Here is a 15,000-nt window from a genome sequence, read left to right on the forward strand (position 1 = left end):
ATAAGGGTATGCAAGGAGGGGGACCACCTGGAAAATAAGGGGGGATAAAACTGTGAAAGAAAGGGGGGTGGATAGAGGTGATGGGGAAGATGAGGGAGGGGTAGGAAAGTAGAAGAAAAGAAAGAAAGAACATATTCTTTTTTAGACCCCCTAAAAACCACGCCCCTGTTTTTTAACTACACCCCAAAAAAAGGAAAATCCCTTTTTTAGACAGTTGATAAAAATAAACCAGTACAATTAAAATTGTACCAGTTCAATATATTTTGTACCAGTTCAATATATTCTGTACCACTTCAGAAAAAAATTGTACCAAAGGAACAAATTGAACTACAACAGATACACAAAAAAATCAGAGCCTCAAGCACTTACTGGTTAAATGTGGTTCAGCAGTTGTTGTATATGCGGGCATTTTCTCCTTGAGTTTCGAAAAAGTTCTCAGAAAATAGAACGTGTATTACCTCAAACTAACCTGTTTCGTTGTTCAACAATAAAGGGCTTTAGAGGATAAGCACAACATCACAGAAGCAGGAGTCAATCTTTGAAAATAACTTGCGAACGATGCGAAAATGTGCAATGTTTAACTGGGCCTTGAGTTATCATTTCTCAAATGACAAACAAAACAAAACTTATAAACCAAACAATACGAAGTTTGCAAAAGCATTTAAATCAGGCAGGTTTGTATAAAGAATAAAAAACAATCATTACAACCAGCATTTTTACGCAGCACGAGTGACAATGCTTGCACGCAAACACGAGGTATTGTGCCAGGTTACTAAGCCATTGAACGATCGCGTTTATTTAAAGAAACAGAATGTCTTTTAGAGCTTTCCACCTTTGGAACGAAAATTTCCAGTGTCTATTTCATATTTGTGCTTGTGAGTATCTTCAACATTTAGCTTTGGACAAATCCTTTTTCATTTCAACTGGAATTGCTTACATTCATTTTGAAGTCTTTTGTCAGCTTTTGTCCACTGCGTTTGTTACGCCCAAGACAACATTATTATGTTAATTTTGAATAAATTACTTAGCTGGAACTTGGCTCAAAATCTTTGACCCATGTATAAGTCGAGGGCGATTTTTGCAGGTTCTTTTGAGGCCATAAAAGGTTGACTTATACACGGGTAAATACGGTACGTGTGACACGATTACCAAGTCAAACAATGCATAAAAGAGAAGGAGAAGTATCCACCTTGTTTCTTTAGCAAACCAAATAGCTTGCTCATAGTTCTCTTCCAACTCTTTAAACTCCATGTCCCTGGCTTTCTATCAACCCATGGGATACAGCAGGCAGCTATTATGCCAAATACTTTCCCATTTCTATGCATGGCTGATGCGATTTTGTGAAACTCAAATTCTTTTTGAGGTTTCTCTTCTCCTCAAATTATTTGATTGCACTCATGTGATAAGACAGCCACGTTGGTGCCTTAACAATAGAAAAAGGAACCTCCAGTTTTGCATAATAACAGAATCCATTTTTCTCTATTGTTCTTTGCCCCAACATGGCCACTGTGACGTCTGGCGCAATCAAAGAATAGCCCTTTTTGCAGATACGGCGGGCATTTTGATTTCTACTGTTTCAAATAGCTATTATGGGATGGACGAAAATTCAGCAAACGCGATGCCAAAACCATCAGCGGACATGTTCTTATCATGAAAATTTGGTTTGATTCTTCGGCATAGAAAATTGATGCTGATGTCATCACACTTTGTTTCGACAGATCGGAAAGAACCACTGTTTATAAAGTGGGCGTTCATCAAACAAATACACCCGTGTCAAAATAGGGCAGAATAATATATAATGTGGCAGAATAAAAGATATACATAACAGGGAAAGCGGAACCGGCGTATCCGCCCATACTTTGAATGTCAATTAATATTACGCGCGAAAACGTACCTGTTACGTTTCACCATGCATGTCACTGGGTGATTTAATCAAATCAAATGCAATGCGGCCGTTAAATTAGACATATTTCATGGAAAAAAGAGTCATACCTCGCCTGTGTGCATTCTCTTATGCTCTGCGAGCCTTTTTTCTTTTCCAAATTCTTTCCCGCAACCTCGGAAGTCACACACGTACAACTTGCGGGCGGCCATTCTGTTTATGTTTGTGTTTGTTTGTGTGACCGCTGACCAAAGAATGAAACTTCCCATGATTCTTCACTTCTAGATGAGTCTGCTCAGATTAGGTTGAACTTGAGAGGAAATGGCTGATCAACGCAAATTAGTCAACGATCAAAAACACATGTGTCGAGAACAGCAAATGCCAAGAGACGATTTCATCTCGTTCGCTCAAGCGAATGCAAACTATTGTTATCAATTGTCATTGTGGTGGTGGAGTGTTTGCAATCAACATCGGAACAACCCGTTCTTGGTCGCAAATCAGGGTTGCGAATGTACTGGAAATATGACTACAGATGAGGGTTACAATTCCTGCCCGGATAGGAACAGGGAGGATAATATGTTAGGGGCTCATGGATATGACTGGAATTATGCCTGCAAAGACTGTCCTCAGCCAGACATGCACAATTTTGAGAGTGCCCACTGGTCTGTACCAAGCCATGAGCATTTAAGTACTGATCGAAACGTCCTGAACGAGCATCTTCATAGCATGATATTTCAGCAAAATGATTCTCATGAATTAAGTGAAGTAGAAGTTGCTGCATCAGGTGATGTTCTCAACGTCAGTAATGATGATGATGATGATGATGATGATGATGATGATTATGATGACGTGGAAATTGATGATGACTTCAGAAAATTTTTAGAACAATCTGAGAGGCATAGACAAGAAAGGGACAAGAGTGAGTCATGTTTTAGATGTTAATTTGCATCTTGCAAAATCTTTTACAAAATACATCTTGTAGCATTCCCACAGGGTCTTTTGGAAATAAGGTGTCCCAGGCCTATACAGCGTGTGCAGCAAACATTGATTTTGATATTATCCAAATATCAGGACCAATAAATTATCGCAGACAAACATTCAAATTTGCTGTCACCAAAATTTGGGAAGAGATTCCTACTAAAGATATTTAAACTCAAAGTACTGTATCTTCCTGTTTCAAGGAACAGCACAACAGAATTCTGCTGCACTTGCGAAATTAACTAATGAACACAATTACATGTATAAATAATAATTCTCTTAGGACATGCCATAGCTCTTAGCCTACCCTACCAGGTAACACTCCATTAAAGGTGGTCAGCTTGAAAGTTACATTGTATAGTCCTTCAAACCAATGACACCCAAGAAGATAGTCATTGGTTTTCTTTGTTCAGTTATGAAAAACGAACATTTCTGTCAATTTGGTAGTCTTCTGTAAAGGTCATGCTAATTTCTTTTCTCTACAAAATACAAAATACTTAATACATGTAAGTGGACTGGCCTGTCACAATGTTTTGACTTTTTTTAGGGAAACAAGAAGCCTTGGACACAACAGATGATTACATTGAAGGTAGTATATTTAAATAGTGATATGCCAGTTGTTTTAATTTCAAGTTTGCAACATGCAGATTTCTTTGCTTCCTGCTGAGATCTCACCTCATCTGCTAATCGAATCCTTCTCTTCACAATTTGATGCTAGTGAATAGTCAACAGGGCTCAAGACTAACGGTAGCTAACTAGCCACAGGATAGTAAAATCTCAGTGTTGGCTAGTAGATTTTGAAGTTTCACTAGCCATTGGGACTAGTAAAACTGTGAAGCAATGGAGTTCTGAAAATTATTTCAGATGAACTTTAGCAAAAGGAGAGAATAAAAACTCATATTTCATGGATTTAACTGCCTTTAAAAGTTGAAAAAGTTGAAAAAAACTGAAGAGGAAACCAATGCGGCTTACAGTTTCCCTGCACCCTGTTACATTATGAATGATTCTCGAGCTCCAAAAATGATTAACCATGTGGGAAATCATGGGGAACTTAAGAGGTCATGTACTTGTTTAGAATTTGAATCCAAAATATGGTAATATAATTTATTTGAAATTAAAAAATAGGAATGAGATAATATCAAAAACGACTTTAATATCTCGTTCAGTAGGAATGGTTGAATCTCATATTTAAAAAAACAGAAAACTTGTTTGTGAGCACTGTGGCCCGTAGTCTCCTACGCAACCATTCTTTGCGTGGTCACGCAAAGGTCCTCTTGTTTGTGTAGGGGAGGAGCGTTGCATGACCATACAAAGAATGGCTGTGTAGGAGACTATGTGGCCGGAATTGACTCCGAAAATTATTCAAGCATAAACATTTTCAATTGCACTGATTGCTGTTGATGCTGTTTAAACAATTAGCGACAAAATCTTATATAAGCCAATTTTGTCCTTTTGGATTTCCTTTATCTAATTTAAGATATTATTTTCCGCATTCCATTGCTTTTGTGCTTCATGCATAGAATGGTGCAGTTCAATCAGAAATAACGCAAATGAAATCAAAGGTACAGCTTTTCCACAGACTTCCTAATAAGAAGTTTAGTTTTATATATGGTTCACTTCTTAATTTACATGTACGTTACTTCACTTTTTATATACTCCAGTGCAATTGTGAGTTGCAAAGTTTTGCCAGCCCGGTCCCTGAGAATTCGCCTCAAGGCCGCGAAAACTTTTGCCAGTGTGAGCAAAATACCAGGAAGGGGTACACATCAGCATATTTGCGCCGCTGTTGCAAGGATGGATATCCGGGGATTATTTTCTGAAAATAAAATTAACAAACCTATGCAATGAGATTGAACACATGAGAATATTGAATTTTGATAAAAGCAGGAGTTCAGTTTTTTAGTCCGAGCTCGACCACTCTCATTACACAAATGAGTGAAACTGTGCGTGACAAGACTGCCAATCCCTGAGTCAGTAATTGTCAGCAGCAGCAGTAGTCTGAGTATTTGTTACCTATTTCAGTAATGCAGCAGCTCTCATAACCTGCTATTGTTTGGTATTGTAAGCAGTTTCTATTGTGTTAAAGTCTAAGTCATTGTTTAGCCTTTTGCTACTATTTTTTGCAACTACTTTTTGCCTACTATAATATTGTTATTGCACATACATTCTGTGCATCTCACGGTACTCAGATTTTCTTTGGGTGGTGCTTATTTTAAGACAGGGATTTTTTTGTGTGGTTTAATACTGCACATACATTCTGTGCATCTCACGGTACTCAGATTTTCTTTGGGTGGTGCTTATTTTAAGACAGGGATTTTTTTGTGTGGTTTAATACTGTGCAGATAAATCATAACTTAGGAAATGCTCTCGGAATCCGAAAAGAAAATTGGGGATAGCCGCGCATTTTCCAGAGATAAGGAAGCTTCAGTTTGGGAGAGGAAGCTTTTTGAAACATGCATGGTTACCTCCAATTTTCTTTTTGTATTTCAATGACACTTGTTAAGATCTGCTCTTCCCACATATTCAGTAAATTGCACAAAAATACCTTTGAATTAGTAGGCATCACCCTTAATTTCTGTATTTCTAGACACAAATGATGTAGAAATTGGGGAGAAGAGCAAGGTGTCACTTCATTAGGCTCATCAAAATTGGCATCCATTTCTGGACTTGATTCCCAGATTTGCTTGCTTCACAGATGAATGATAATATCGTGTTTTCTTTGTTTAAACAGTTGGTTCAGCCCATTTGAAGGCAACCACTTGTGCTCCATCAGAACAACCTGGTGCAAAGAGAAAGGAGGAGATGAAAGCCCTTTATGGAAAGCATGTGTCTACAATAATGTCACTGGAAGCATCACTTCAACTGAACTATGACAAAAACTGTGATATAAGACAACCAGTGTTCTGGCCCAGCATACCTCTAAAATTTTGATTTTCTTTGTCTTGTCAGTTTTGTGTACAGTAGCTGTAAGTAGTTTCATAAAGTTGTACATAGTGGCGGTTATTAATGAAATGACTTGAAGCAAGAGAATTGTCTCTTTTCTGGGTATTTCATATTTTGTTCTTAGTATTGCACGAGAAGAGGCATGCATTGGAGGTTCGCAGTATCTCTTCGTCCTGGCAGAGATTCTGATATGATCTGGAGGGGTTCTGTTTGTTTTAACATAGCAAAAGTTGCAGTTATCAGCTCCTCTCACCAGTTTATGGTATGTCAAATGCTCTTTCTCACATACATGTGGTGTCCCAGAGTTAAACAATCCCTTAGGCAAGCTCTCTTGTTTTTTAAGTGTATCACTTAACGTAAGGGTATTTTTTTGGTTTCAAGTATTCTGCAAAATTAGTTGCAAGAGTATTTTAAGCTGGTGGGGAAAACCCTCGCTTCACAGACTTTTTTTAAGTGTCCACTCGTTTTAGTGCTGCTTGCCATTACACGCCCAGATTGGTCTCCTTTAGGGGTTAAATTCAAAATTTCCGACGAGCATCCCCTTCTGTTCCATATGGGAGCCCCCCCCACGCCGGGGTATAAGCGCCCTGATGGAAGCGAGGATGCTGGTGACCCTGCTTTGATACACACCTTTGAGCTTTTCTATTGTTAATATAGACTAATAGGCCATTTTACAGTTCTTTGCTCAGCGACCTAGCCTATGAATGGTGCGCCCTCACGATGCAAAACTTGTCTTTTCATTCTTAACACTAGCAAGATATCGGGACCTAAGCGATCTGTTAAGATCACCGATCGTTTCACATGTACCTCCGCAAATGTCATTTATTGCATAACTTGTACACTTTAAGTTCTTTTGCCTTCCTTTTTCCTTCTTTTTTAACTGAAATAGCTTTGTATCATGGTGTCACGCAAGGTGACAATTCAGAAATTCAAAATCCTGTGTTTTCGTAACGAAAGACGTCACGGAACTGAAACTTGAAAAAATATTTATTTCTGGGTCATCTTCAATCTCCTTTAGATAAAAATTAAGAAGACCTTGCGATTTTGATTTCAGAATTTGATGACGTCACTGTGAAAACCATCTATTGTTTTCTGTCTTGTCTTGAGTGGGATCCAGAATAGCCTGAGATCATGCCCTCTCCCTATTATCCCTCTATCAGTCTCTCAGAACAAAGAAAAGTATGCCTGATCGCAGGTTAGGTCCAGAAGAAAGTCCAGTTGGGGGTCCAGTTTTGTCCCGGCCCCGCCCAAGACCTATTAAAATCCCCCTTCAATTCCACGCATGTTAAATTACCGCAAGCGTTATTGAACATTTCCCTTCCAGCTAGGCAGCATTTCTACAATTTAGATAAACTAGTATGTATTATACTACCAAACATGATAAAAATCGGAAGACCCGCAAAAATTTATTTCGATTTTTGATGGACACTTATTGACCTTCAGCAGCTGCGCGTCTTAAAAATTATTTGCAAAATCAATTTTAAAGCTTTTTCGGGAGAATGGAGTTCTTTACGACGGTCTGGTCTGTAGCTTTCCGTATGGCTAAATGTTGATGGCGCTTATGACTTTTAACTTATGAATCATCCGATGGTATCTTTTGAACAACCAAGCCCTGAAGGTTATTTTGTAAGAATCATTTCTGCACAACCACTCCAAGTGTTCTGTTTTTCCGTGAAAGACGCCTAAGCTTCTCCACGGGAATCCTGCTAACGCAACCCCATTCTCCTCACCAAACCCTCGCATCGTGAAAGAAAAGAAACGACGGAAGGAATGAACAGTGCCAAAATGTTGAATTCAGGACTGGCACTAAGAAAGAACGTCTTAGAGCCCACGGTTTCTTAATTACAGCGGTATTACCACTAAAATTCAACATGGCGGGTGCCAACCCGAACATACTATACGATTCAGTGCGGTTCATTTTGAGCAATTGGACAGCGTTGCAACTCGCTGTTGAACATGGATTTGGCGGAGCAGATGGCCGAGAAAAGGCCGAATGGTTAGTTAGTGTGGTTGACCAAGTTTTGCGAGAGAATGGTCAGTATCATTTGTTTTTTGTTTCGAAAATTCTGCTTCCTTGAACTTGAATCTTCTGACACGTGCTCGGTTCGATTGGAACCATTTTTAACATATTGAGTACGAATCTGACAGTAGAAAGATCCATATCCAGTGCAAATTAAGTCTTGATTACAGAATACCCGTCCACTTAAATTTCACCTCAAAAGGCTGCCACCGCAGTCCCACAGTCATAACTCGTTCTTTAATCCACACAGTGTGGATTAAAGAACGAGGTATGACTGTGGGTGTGGGACTGTATTCTGCGAACGCAGATGTATTTCGGGCAGAGAAACGAGAAACGACTGTGTTCGCAGGCTAGTGGGACTGTGATGGCAGCCTTTTGAGGTTAAATGTAAGTTGACTGTGGACCACGGTGACAGTACATTTTACTCCTTGAAATTGTAATATTCATATTTGTTCGACGGGACTGTGGACCACGGTGGCAGTCCGTTTTACTGCTTCGACATAAAATTCTTGGACTACAGGTCCGCTGACCGCGGTGGCAGTACCTCTTTACTGCTTGAAGTCATAATATTCATATTCATTAAATACGGGACCACGGTGACAAGGTTAAATAGCAGCACTTAATTGAGCCGTTAATGAAAATCGTATATATCTCCAAATTCTATTTAAAGCTTGCCCTGATTGATTGATAAATAAGCAAAAAATAATTCTGAGATCAGAAACATGATCAATGCGATATTAGCAAAAAACAATGTGGATTGCATATACCCCCAGTCCCAGGAGCGTGATTTGCAGAGCTCTACAGAAAATGCACAGAGAACCTGGGGCACCTACTCAATAGACCATTTTACAGTTCTAGCTAAGTTACCTGGCCTACGAATGGAAGCGAGGCTCCCGGTGACCCTGTTTTGATACAAACCTCCGTGCTTTTGTAATGTTAATACGGACTAATTAGAATTACAACAACACAATTTGCATGATAAAAGCAGTCGGGGCTGTATCAATGCAAGGTCACCGGCAACCTCGCAGCCATTCATAGGCTAGGTCGCAGAGCAAACAACTGTAAAATGGCCTATTAGTTTACCAACTATTTACATGTAGCCACAGTACCGGTAGGTGTCCCAAACTCTACACACAACAACAAAATTAATATTTAGTATCTTACTGTTCTTTCCTCTCTCTTATTACAGTTACATAGGAATAATTTGTAAATTAGTGTGATTCTTTTCAATTCTATAATATGTATTATATCCACGATTTTGTTGTAACACTACTGTATAATTCATCCTAACTTTTATGAACATAATTTATTTTGTTTGAGTTAAATAAAATTTGACTTGACTTGACTTGATCTGGAACCCAGGTAATTAGAAAAAAGGGAGAGCTTGTGGGTGCTGAGCAAACTTCTGCTTGAAATTAAATTCTTAGTAGTGTAGCCTTCCCTGGTGAAAATCTTCAAAGGATCTTTAAGGATCTTCAAAGATCGTCATAAAGATCTTCAAGGATCCTAATAAAGATCTTAGAAAAGATCTTCAAAATTCCTTGCAAAGATCCTCAAGGATCTCGGCCAAGATCCTTAAAGATCCTCAAGGATCTTGCCAAGATCCTTGAGGATCCTCAAGAATCTTGCCAAAGATCCTTGAGGATCTTTAAGGATCTTCAAGGATTTTAAAAGATCTTTTGAGGATCTTGTTAAGATCTTTGTGGATCTTTCCTGAATGTTACCAAGGAATTTAAAAAAAATCCTCAAGGATCTTTATTATTTTAAAAGATCCTTTGAGGATCTTGTTAAGATCTTTGTAGATCTTTATGAATCTTCCCAAAGATCTGTAAGGATCTTCAATAATCTTACCAAAGATCTTCAAAGATCCTAATCTATCCTTGAGGATCTTGTCAAGATCTTTGTGATTATTTTGGGTATATTCAGTATTCTTAACAATGATCTTCAAGGATGTTTGTGGCTCCATTAAAGAACCAAGATTACTGCCAATGATGGCTTTGATTCACCTCACGGTTAAGATAAGTGCCAGGATGTCATATGGAAAATCTGAAACATGCTAATTTAAAGTGAATTTGGAAATGGCCAATTCCTATTAACTACCGTGAACAACAACAACAACAACAATATGGCACAAACATCATTTAAACTTTCTTTATTTGCATAGATGTGTTTATCATTGTCAAAATCATAAAAAAAATGGAGATTAAGGATACAATAAATTGTAGGGCTGGAAACAAAAACCTAGTAAGTGACAATTTTTGGTCAATTTTTATTTTTGCACAAAACTAGCCTAAATAGACCTTTTTCTGTTGTACATTTTGTTTTCCCAATACAAATCATGTGATAATACTCAGGAGGATTAGTCCTTGTTTTGCTCATTAAAAAGAGTGCATGCAAGCATGAATATGTCTGCCTCATCATCAATCCAATTTTGATCGGGGTTTATCCCCGTAAACGGGGCTGGCTGGATTTACATACAAAAGAAAAAAGAAAGGACCAATTAACCTCCTGAGTATTATGACATAATCTGTATTGGGAAAACAAAAAGTACAAGCAAAAACGGTCTATTTTGCAAGTTGACTGGAAATGAACTTACATTGCCCTGGTATTGTTTTTATCCGATTTGAGCTTTTTTTCGAGAAATAAACTATGCAAAAATACTATTGGCTTGGCATTTGAAAGCAACGGAATCAGCAAAGCAACACCAACCTTTCATTGTTTGATTAAAATTTAATAGCACAAGCTTTATGCAACTGTATGCGTCGGTAGCTCATCCGAATGATGCGCACAGCGAAGTACACAGCAGCTTGGTGGTTTGACCCACCGATCAGACTTATTATTTTTCTTTTGTTTGCACAGAGATGTTTCTCTCGTTTTTCTTTTCTTGGTTTTCTCTGCGATTTTATCGATCTTTGTTAAATTTAAGTTACATGAGACATGCACAAAAAATTAAATAAATAACTCTGATCAGTGGCTCAAACCACCGACCTGTCGTGTACTTTGCTGTGCATATCATTCAGTTGAGCTATCGACACACAGTTATATTAGTTTATAAATGCCATTAAATTTTAATGGAACAATGAAAGGTAAGTGCCGCTTCTCTAATTCCATTGTTTTCAAACATGAAGCCAATGGTATTTTTGCATAGCTTATTTCTTGAAAATAAAGCTCAAATAATTGCATAAAAAATTACCAGAGCAATGTTCTTAAGTTCATTTCCAGTCAACCTGCAAAATTTGGGCTAGTTTTTGAGCACTAAAAGTTGGCCAAACATTGTCACTTACTAGGTTTTTGCTTCCAGCCCTTCTATTACAGCAGTTGCAACCCCACACTAATTATTATTTTTTTCCCTCCATTGTGAACAAGTCATGTAAGTCATATATTTAATACTACAGTGACAATATTTGCTTGATAAAGGTATGGTGAAAACCTGAATAAATTATACAGTGTAAGAACCAAGTTTTTCCAAGCTACAGTCTGTAGGCTAAGGCTAGGCTACAGACTGTACTCAGGTTCTTAGAATAAAAAAATGAGGTTTTGTCATTGGTGGGTATGGCCTATTTTGGGCCATTTCTGAAGTTTGTACAAAGCTTTGCATGATAAACAGAACAAAACTAAAGCAACATTAAAACAATGGTACTATGTTGCTGCTGGGAAAACATGGTACTGGTAGAGCTTGTTATATTAAATTTGTGTATTCAGTGTTTGACTAAATTTCTCAAAATAAGAATCCATTTCAAAATTGTAGGCTAAAATAGGACGGTCTTAGCCAAAAACGTTCTTACTTTTAAAAGTTCTTATATGTGGGTTCCTGTTTTAATTCTGTACACCGTCATTGCCATCACTGTAGTTGTTGCATAATAATACCTAACATAAGCTTAGCTTACAGGATTAGAGTAACTACAACATTTTTTTCGCTTTGTACCTAAGCTTGGTTTCCTCTGGACAATGCGATTTAAAGATACATAGTATTATATTGTCTTTTTCCAACCTCTTCAGAAATTCAAGGCAGTGACAACTTGACTACAATGCTATAAAAAGTGCTCATTGCAGTGGTTTAATGGTGACTTGAGTACAACAGCAATGGAGTCTAAAACAAAAGAAGCATATATATTTCTTTTAAATCTGGGTTCTCATTGCTTACATAACAGAGTATCGTGGACTTTGGTCACCAATTACAGACCACTTATCATGAAAGTTCATGCACCATATCCCAGAAGAAATCTCTTCACCCAATGGAAGTGTCAACATTTAGCTGTTTATGTAGGAACACTCAGATCAGACTCAATGTAACTAAATCAAGCGTTCTTTTGCGTTTTAAACCGGGATAATTAAATTCGATGTGAATGTCCATTTCGTTGGCTTCGCTTTTTGTCGGTTATTTTTCTGAAGGATTATGAAAACCTTCCACTACAAGCTTCGTTATTTGTAAACAGAAAGACACTTCACAAAACGTTACAACGCCCGCACTTTGTATTAAGCTTATAAATTATAGAACATTACTTGCACTTTGATTTATAGGACAAAAGCCCATGGAATTAGCATCAAAATTGTTTTATCCAACGCTTACCTCTTTAGGTGAGTTATTATCAGCAATTCCTTCCAGTGGACAAGCATTTTACATTGTAAAAGAACTAAAATATGATAAGGACTTGCAGTGAACCGAAAATCGAAATAACCGCCATCGATCTGTGGCTGGTGTGAGCCCGCAATTTTTGGTGCTGGCCTACTGCTGACCAGAGCGGCTCAAATCCAAGATGGCTGATCTTCAATGATGTTCGAGGGGATCGTTTAAGGGTTTTTCCCGCTGGTTCAAGAACAAACGCCATACTGAAAAGTGAAGGAAGTCATTCGAAGGTCATCAAGTGAAGCTTGCTTTGAGAAAGTTTAAGTTTTAGTAATCTCAGTGAAGTGAGACAGAACATGCGTCACCTATCGCTCCCACTTCACTTCCGTTTCCAAGTTTTGGACGATGGTTTTCTTCAAATTATAACTGGGATAGATGAGCCGACGGTCAGGTTACAATGTTTTCAGACTGGACATGCAACTTAATGTTAACTTCATTTTAAGTTAGTGCATGTAAATAAGTAAACGATCTCTTATAATTATAGAACAAACAATTGGTTTATTTGTATTTGATGCATTTTTCGGCTAGACAATGAAGTAATGATCCTTGTATAAACAAGAGCAATAGCACTTTCTTTAGTGATGTTTTGCGTTCCGGTTCTTGTCACTTAACCCATTGTCATTTAATAAAATTGTAATAAAATGATTCTTTTGTCGGACTATATTAATAAAATCTAATAAGGTATCGTGTAACATAACGCAATTGGGTTTTTGTTTCACTGATTTTTCTATTCATTGGTATAAATGAACTCCTTTACTCCTTTAGATTATTTCTCAGTTTCGACAGTCACAACCTTTAATAATCCTAAAAAGATTCTAATTCTTGAGACAAAAAAGGTACAGGACATTATTTAATTGAGGCATCAACAGGTTCTCCCTAAAGCTTTTGAAGACTCCCAAAAAAGATCCTTAAAAAAAATCCCAAAAAGATCTTTAAGATGAATCCCTTTAAAATCCTAATGGTGTTCAAGAACCCCCTTTGAAGATGCAATGGTAACTAATTTATTGCAATTACTGAGTTCCCCCAAACATCTGTCTTAGACCTTTAAGGATCTTTAAGGATCCTGATAGAAATTCTGTTAAGGTCCTGAAGAATTCCTTGAGGATCTTTCATAGATCCTAAGGAGATCCTTTGATTGATCCTCAAAGGATCTTTATAAAGATCCTAAAAGATCCTCGAGAATTGTTTGAGGATCTCTTAAGGATCCTAAAAAGATCCTTTGACTGTTCTTGAAAAGATCTTTATCAAGATCCGTGAAGATCCTCAAGGATGTCATGAAGATCTTTGAAAGATCTCTTTGATTAGATTACAAAGATCTTTCCAAAGATCTTTGAAAGATTCTTAAAGATTAATAGAGGATTTATCAAGGATCTTCAAAGATCTTAATAAAGATCTTTTCAAGATCAGTTAAAAGATCCTTTTAAGATCCTTGGAAGATCCTCAAAGAATTCTTGAGGATCTGTAAGGATCCTTACCAAGATTTTGAAACTTACTCTCACTAGGATCTTTGTAAGATCCTCACAGGATCCTCACTGGCTCTTTGGGGATCTTTACAACTCCTAATTGCAATTGAAGATCTTTAAAGAACTTTCAAAGATCCTTCAAGGATCCTTGAAAGATCCTCATCTTCAAAGATCTTTTGCAGGTCCTTGGGGATCTTTAAGGATCCTTGAAGATCTTCAAGGATCCTCTGAGGTTTTTCACCAGGGTTGTATTCCCAGATTTCAACATTCTTTTTGGAAATTACTCCCTCTTTTGTAAGCTCCTGGAAGTACCTCTCTTGATGTACATGTATGACTGTGTAAAGATCTTCACATGATGTGAAGGTGGCCATGCTGGTGTTCCTAAACAGTGTTATGGGGGCCATGCTGGTGTTCCTAAGTAATCCTCTTGGAATTGAGCTCTATCATTATGTTAATGTTTTCTTGTGTTTCGGTGGAAAGACAAGGTTACTGCATTTGTAGACTGTCTTACCTTTATATTGTAGTTACAGAATTTGAACTGAATAATTTTCTCTTGATACAGATACCATAGAAGTATATGAATTAGAAGATTACATTGGTGAGATTTTATTTAATGAATTTAACACAATGGCTGAAGATGGAAGCTTGCACCAAGTAAGGATTACCTAACAAAGGGAAGGATTACAGTACAATGTACCATGTTTGTGTGAGAATGGCGTTCGGCTTCCAGGTTCATTCTGTGTTATTAAATATCTTATTATGTTATCTCAAAATGCTTTTGAAACATGCACTGTGTAATCAAAAAGCAGCATTCACAAGCATTCACAAGGCACCTATTGATATAAGTGATGCACACATTTCTTTTTTGCACATTTTTCTCCCTAACACTTTTTGTTTATCTGCTGCAGCTTTGAGAAAATAATATTACTCTCACCAAGAAAAGCTGTTAGTACATTACTATGCCTTATCAAAGTTAGCTTTTTTCTAAAAGTAATTTTTATTGTTCTAAATAGAATGTATATATGTGTAATAATTTATTTTTGAATGCGGGTTATGGACAAAATGGAGAAGTGATCCTCTCACTTAC

General features: G+C 37.4%; 3 protein-coding genes across 3 annotated transcripts in view; 2 read left to right on the plus strand and 1 right to left on the minus strand.

The window, feature by feature from the left end:
- The window catches only part of LOC138000458 (transcription factor IIIA-like), a 10,868-nt gene extending 8,735 nt beyond the window's left edge, over positions 1 to 2,133 (minus strand). The window contains exon 1 of the mRNA XM_068846898.1: positions 1,993 to 2,133. Coding sequence (XP_068702999.1) covers positions 1,993 to 2,094 — 102 coding nt within the window. The 5' untranslated portion in view covers positions 2,095 to 2,133. The remainder of the gene's footprint in view (positions 1 to 1,992) is intronic.
- Positions 2,134 to 2,162: 29 nt separating this feature from the next.
- LOC138000456 (uncharacterized) lies at positions 2,163 to 6,143 on the plus strand. Its single transcript, XM_068846896.1, has 3 exons — positions 2,163 to 2,801; positions 3,408 to 3,449; positions 5,592 to 6,143. Exons 1-3 carry the CDS (start codon positions 2,204 to 2,206, stop codon positions 5,789 to 5,791), a joined length of 840 nt encoding a protein of 279 aa, XP_068702997.1. The 5' UTR covers positions 2,163 to 2,203; the 3' UTR covers positions 5,792 to 6,143.
- A 1,507-nt stretch (positions 6,144 to 7,650) lies between these two features.
- The window catches only part of LOC138000457 (pre-rRNA-processing protein TSR2 homolog), a 13,654-nt gene continuing 6,304 nt past the window's right edge, over positions 7,651 to 15,000 (plus strand). Inside the window, exons 1-2 of the mRNA XM_068846897.1 lie at positions 7,651 to 7,837; positions 14,476 to 14,567. Coding sequence (XP_068702998.1) covers positions 7,675 to 7,837; positions 14,476 to 14,567 — 255 coding nt within the window. The 5' untranslated portion in view covers positions 7,651 to 7,674. The remainder of the gene's footprint in view (positions 7,838 to 14,475; positions 14,568 to 15,000) is intronic.

Source organism: Montipora foliosa, chromosome 4 (assembly GCF_036669935.1).
Source record: "Montipora foliosa isolate CH-2021 chromosome 4, ASM3666993v2, whole genome shotgun sequence".
Taxonomy (NCBI): Eukaryota; Metazoa; Cnidaria; class Anthozoa; order Scleractinia; family Acroporidae; genus Montipora; species Montipora foliosa.

Coding starts and splice junctions, on each gene's coding strand:
- LOC138000456 (XM_068846896.1), top strand. CDS start 2,204: ATGGCTGATCAACGCAAATTAGTCAACGATCAAAAACACATGTGTCGA. Junction 2,802..3,407: donor TAGACAAGAAAGGGACAAGA/GTGAGTCATGTT, acceptor GACTTTTTTTAG/GGAAACAAGAAGCCTTGGAC. Junction 3,450..5,591: donor AACAGATGATTACATTGAAG/GTAGTATATTTA, acceptor TTGTTTAAACAG/TTGGTTCAGCCCATTTGAAG.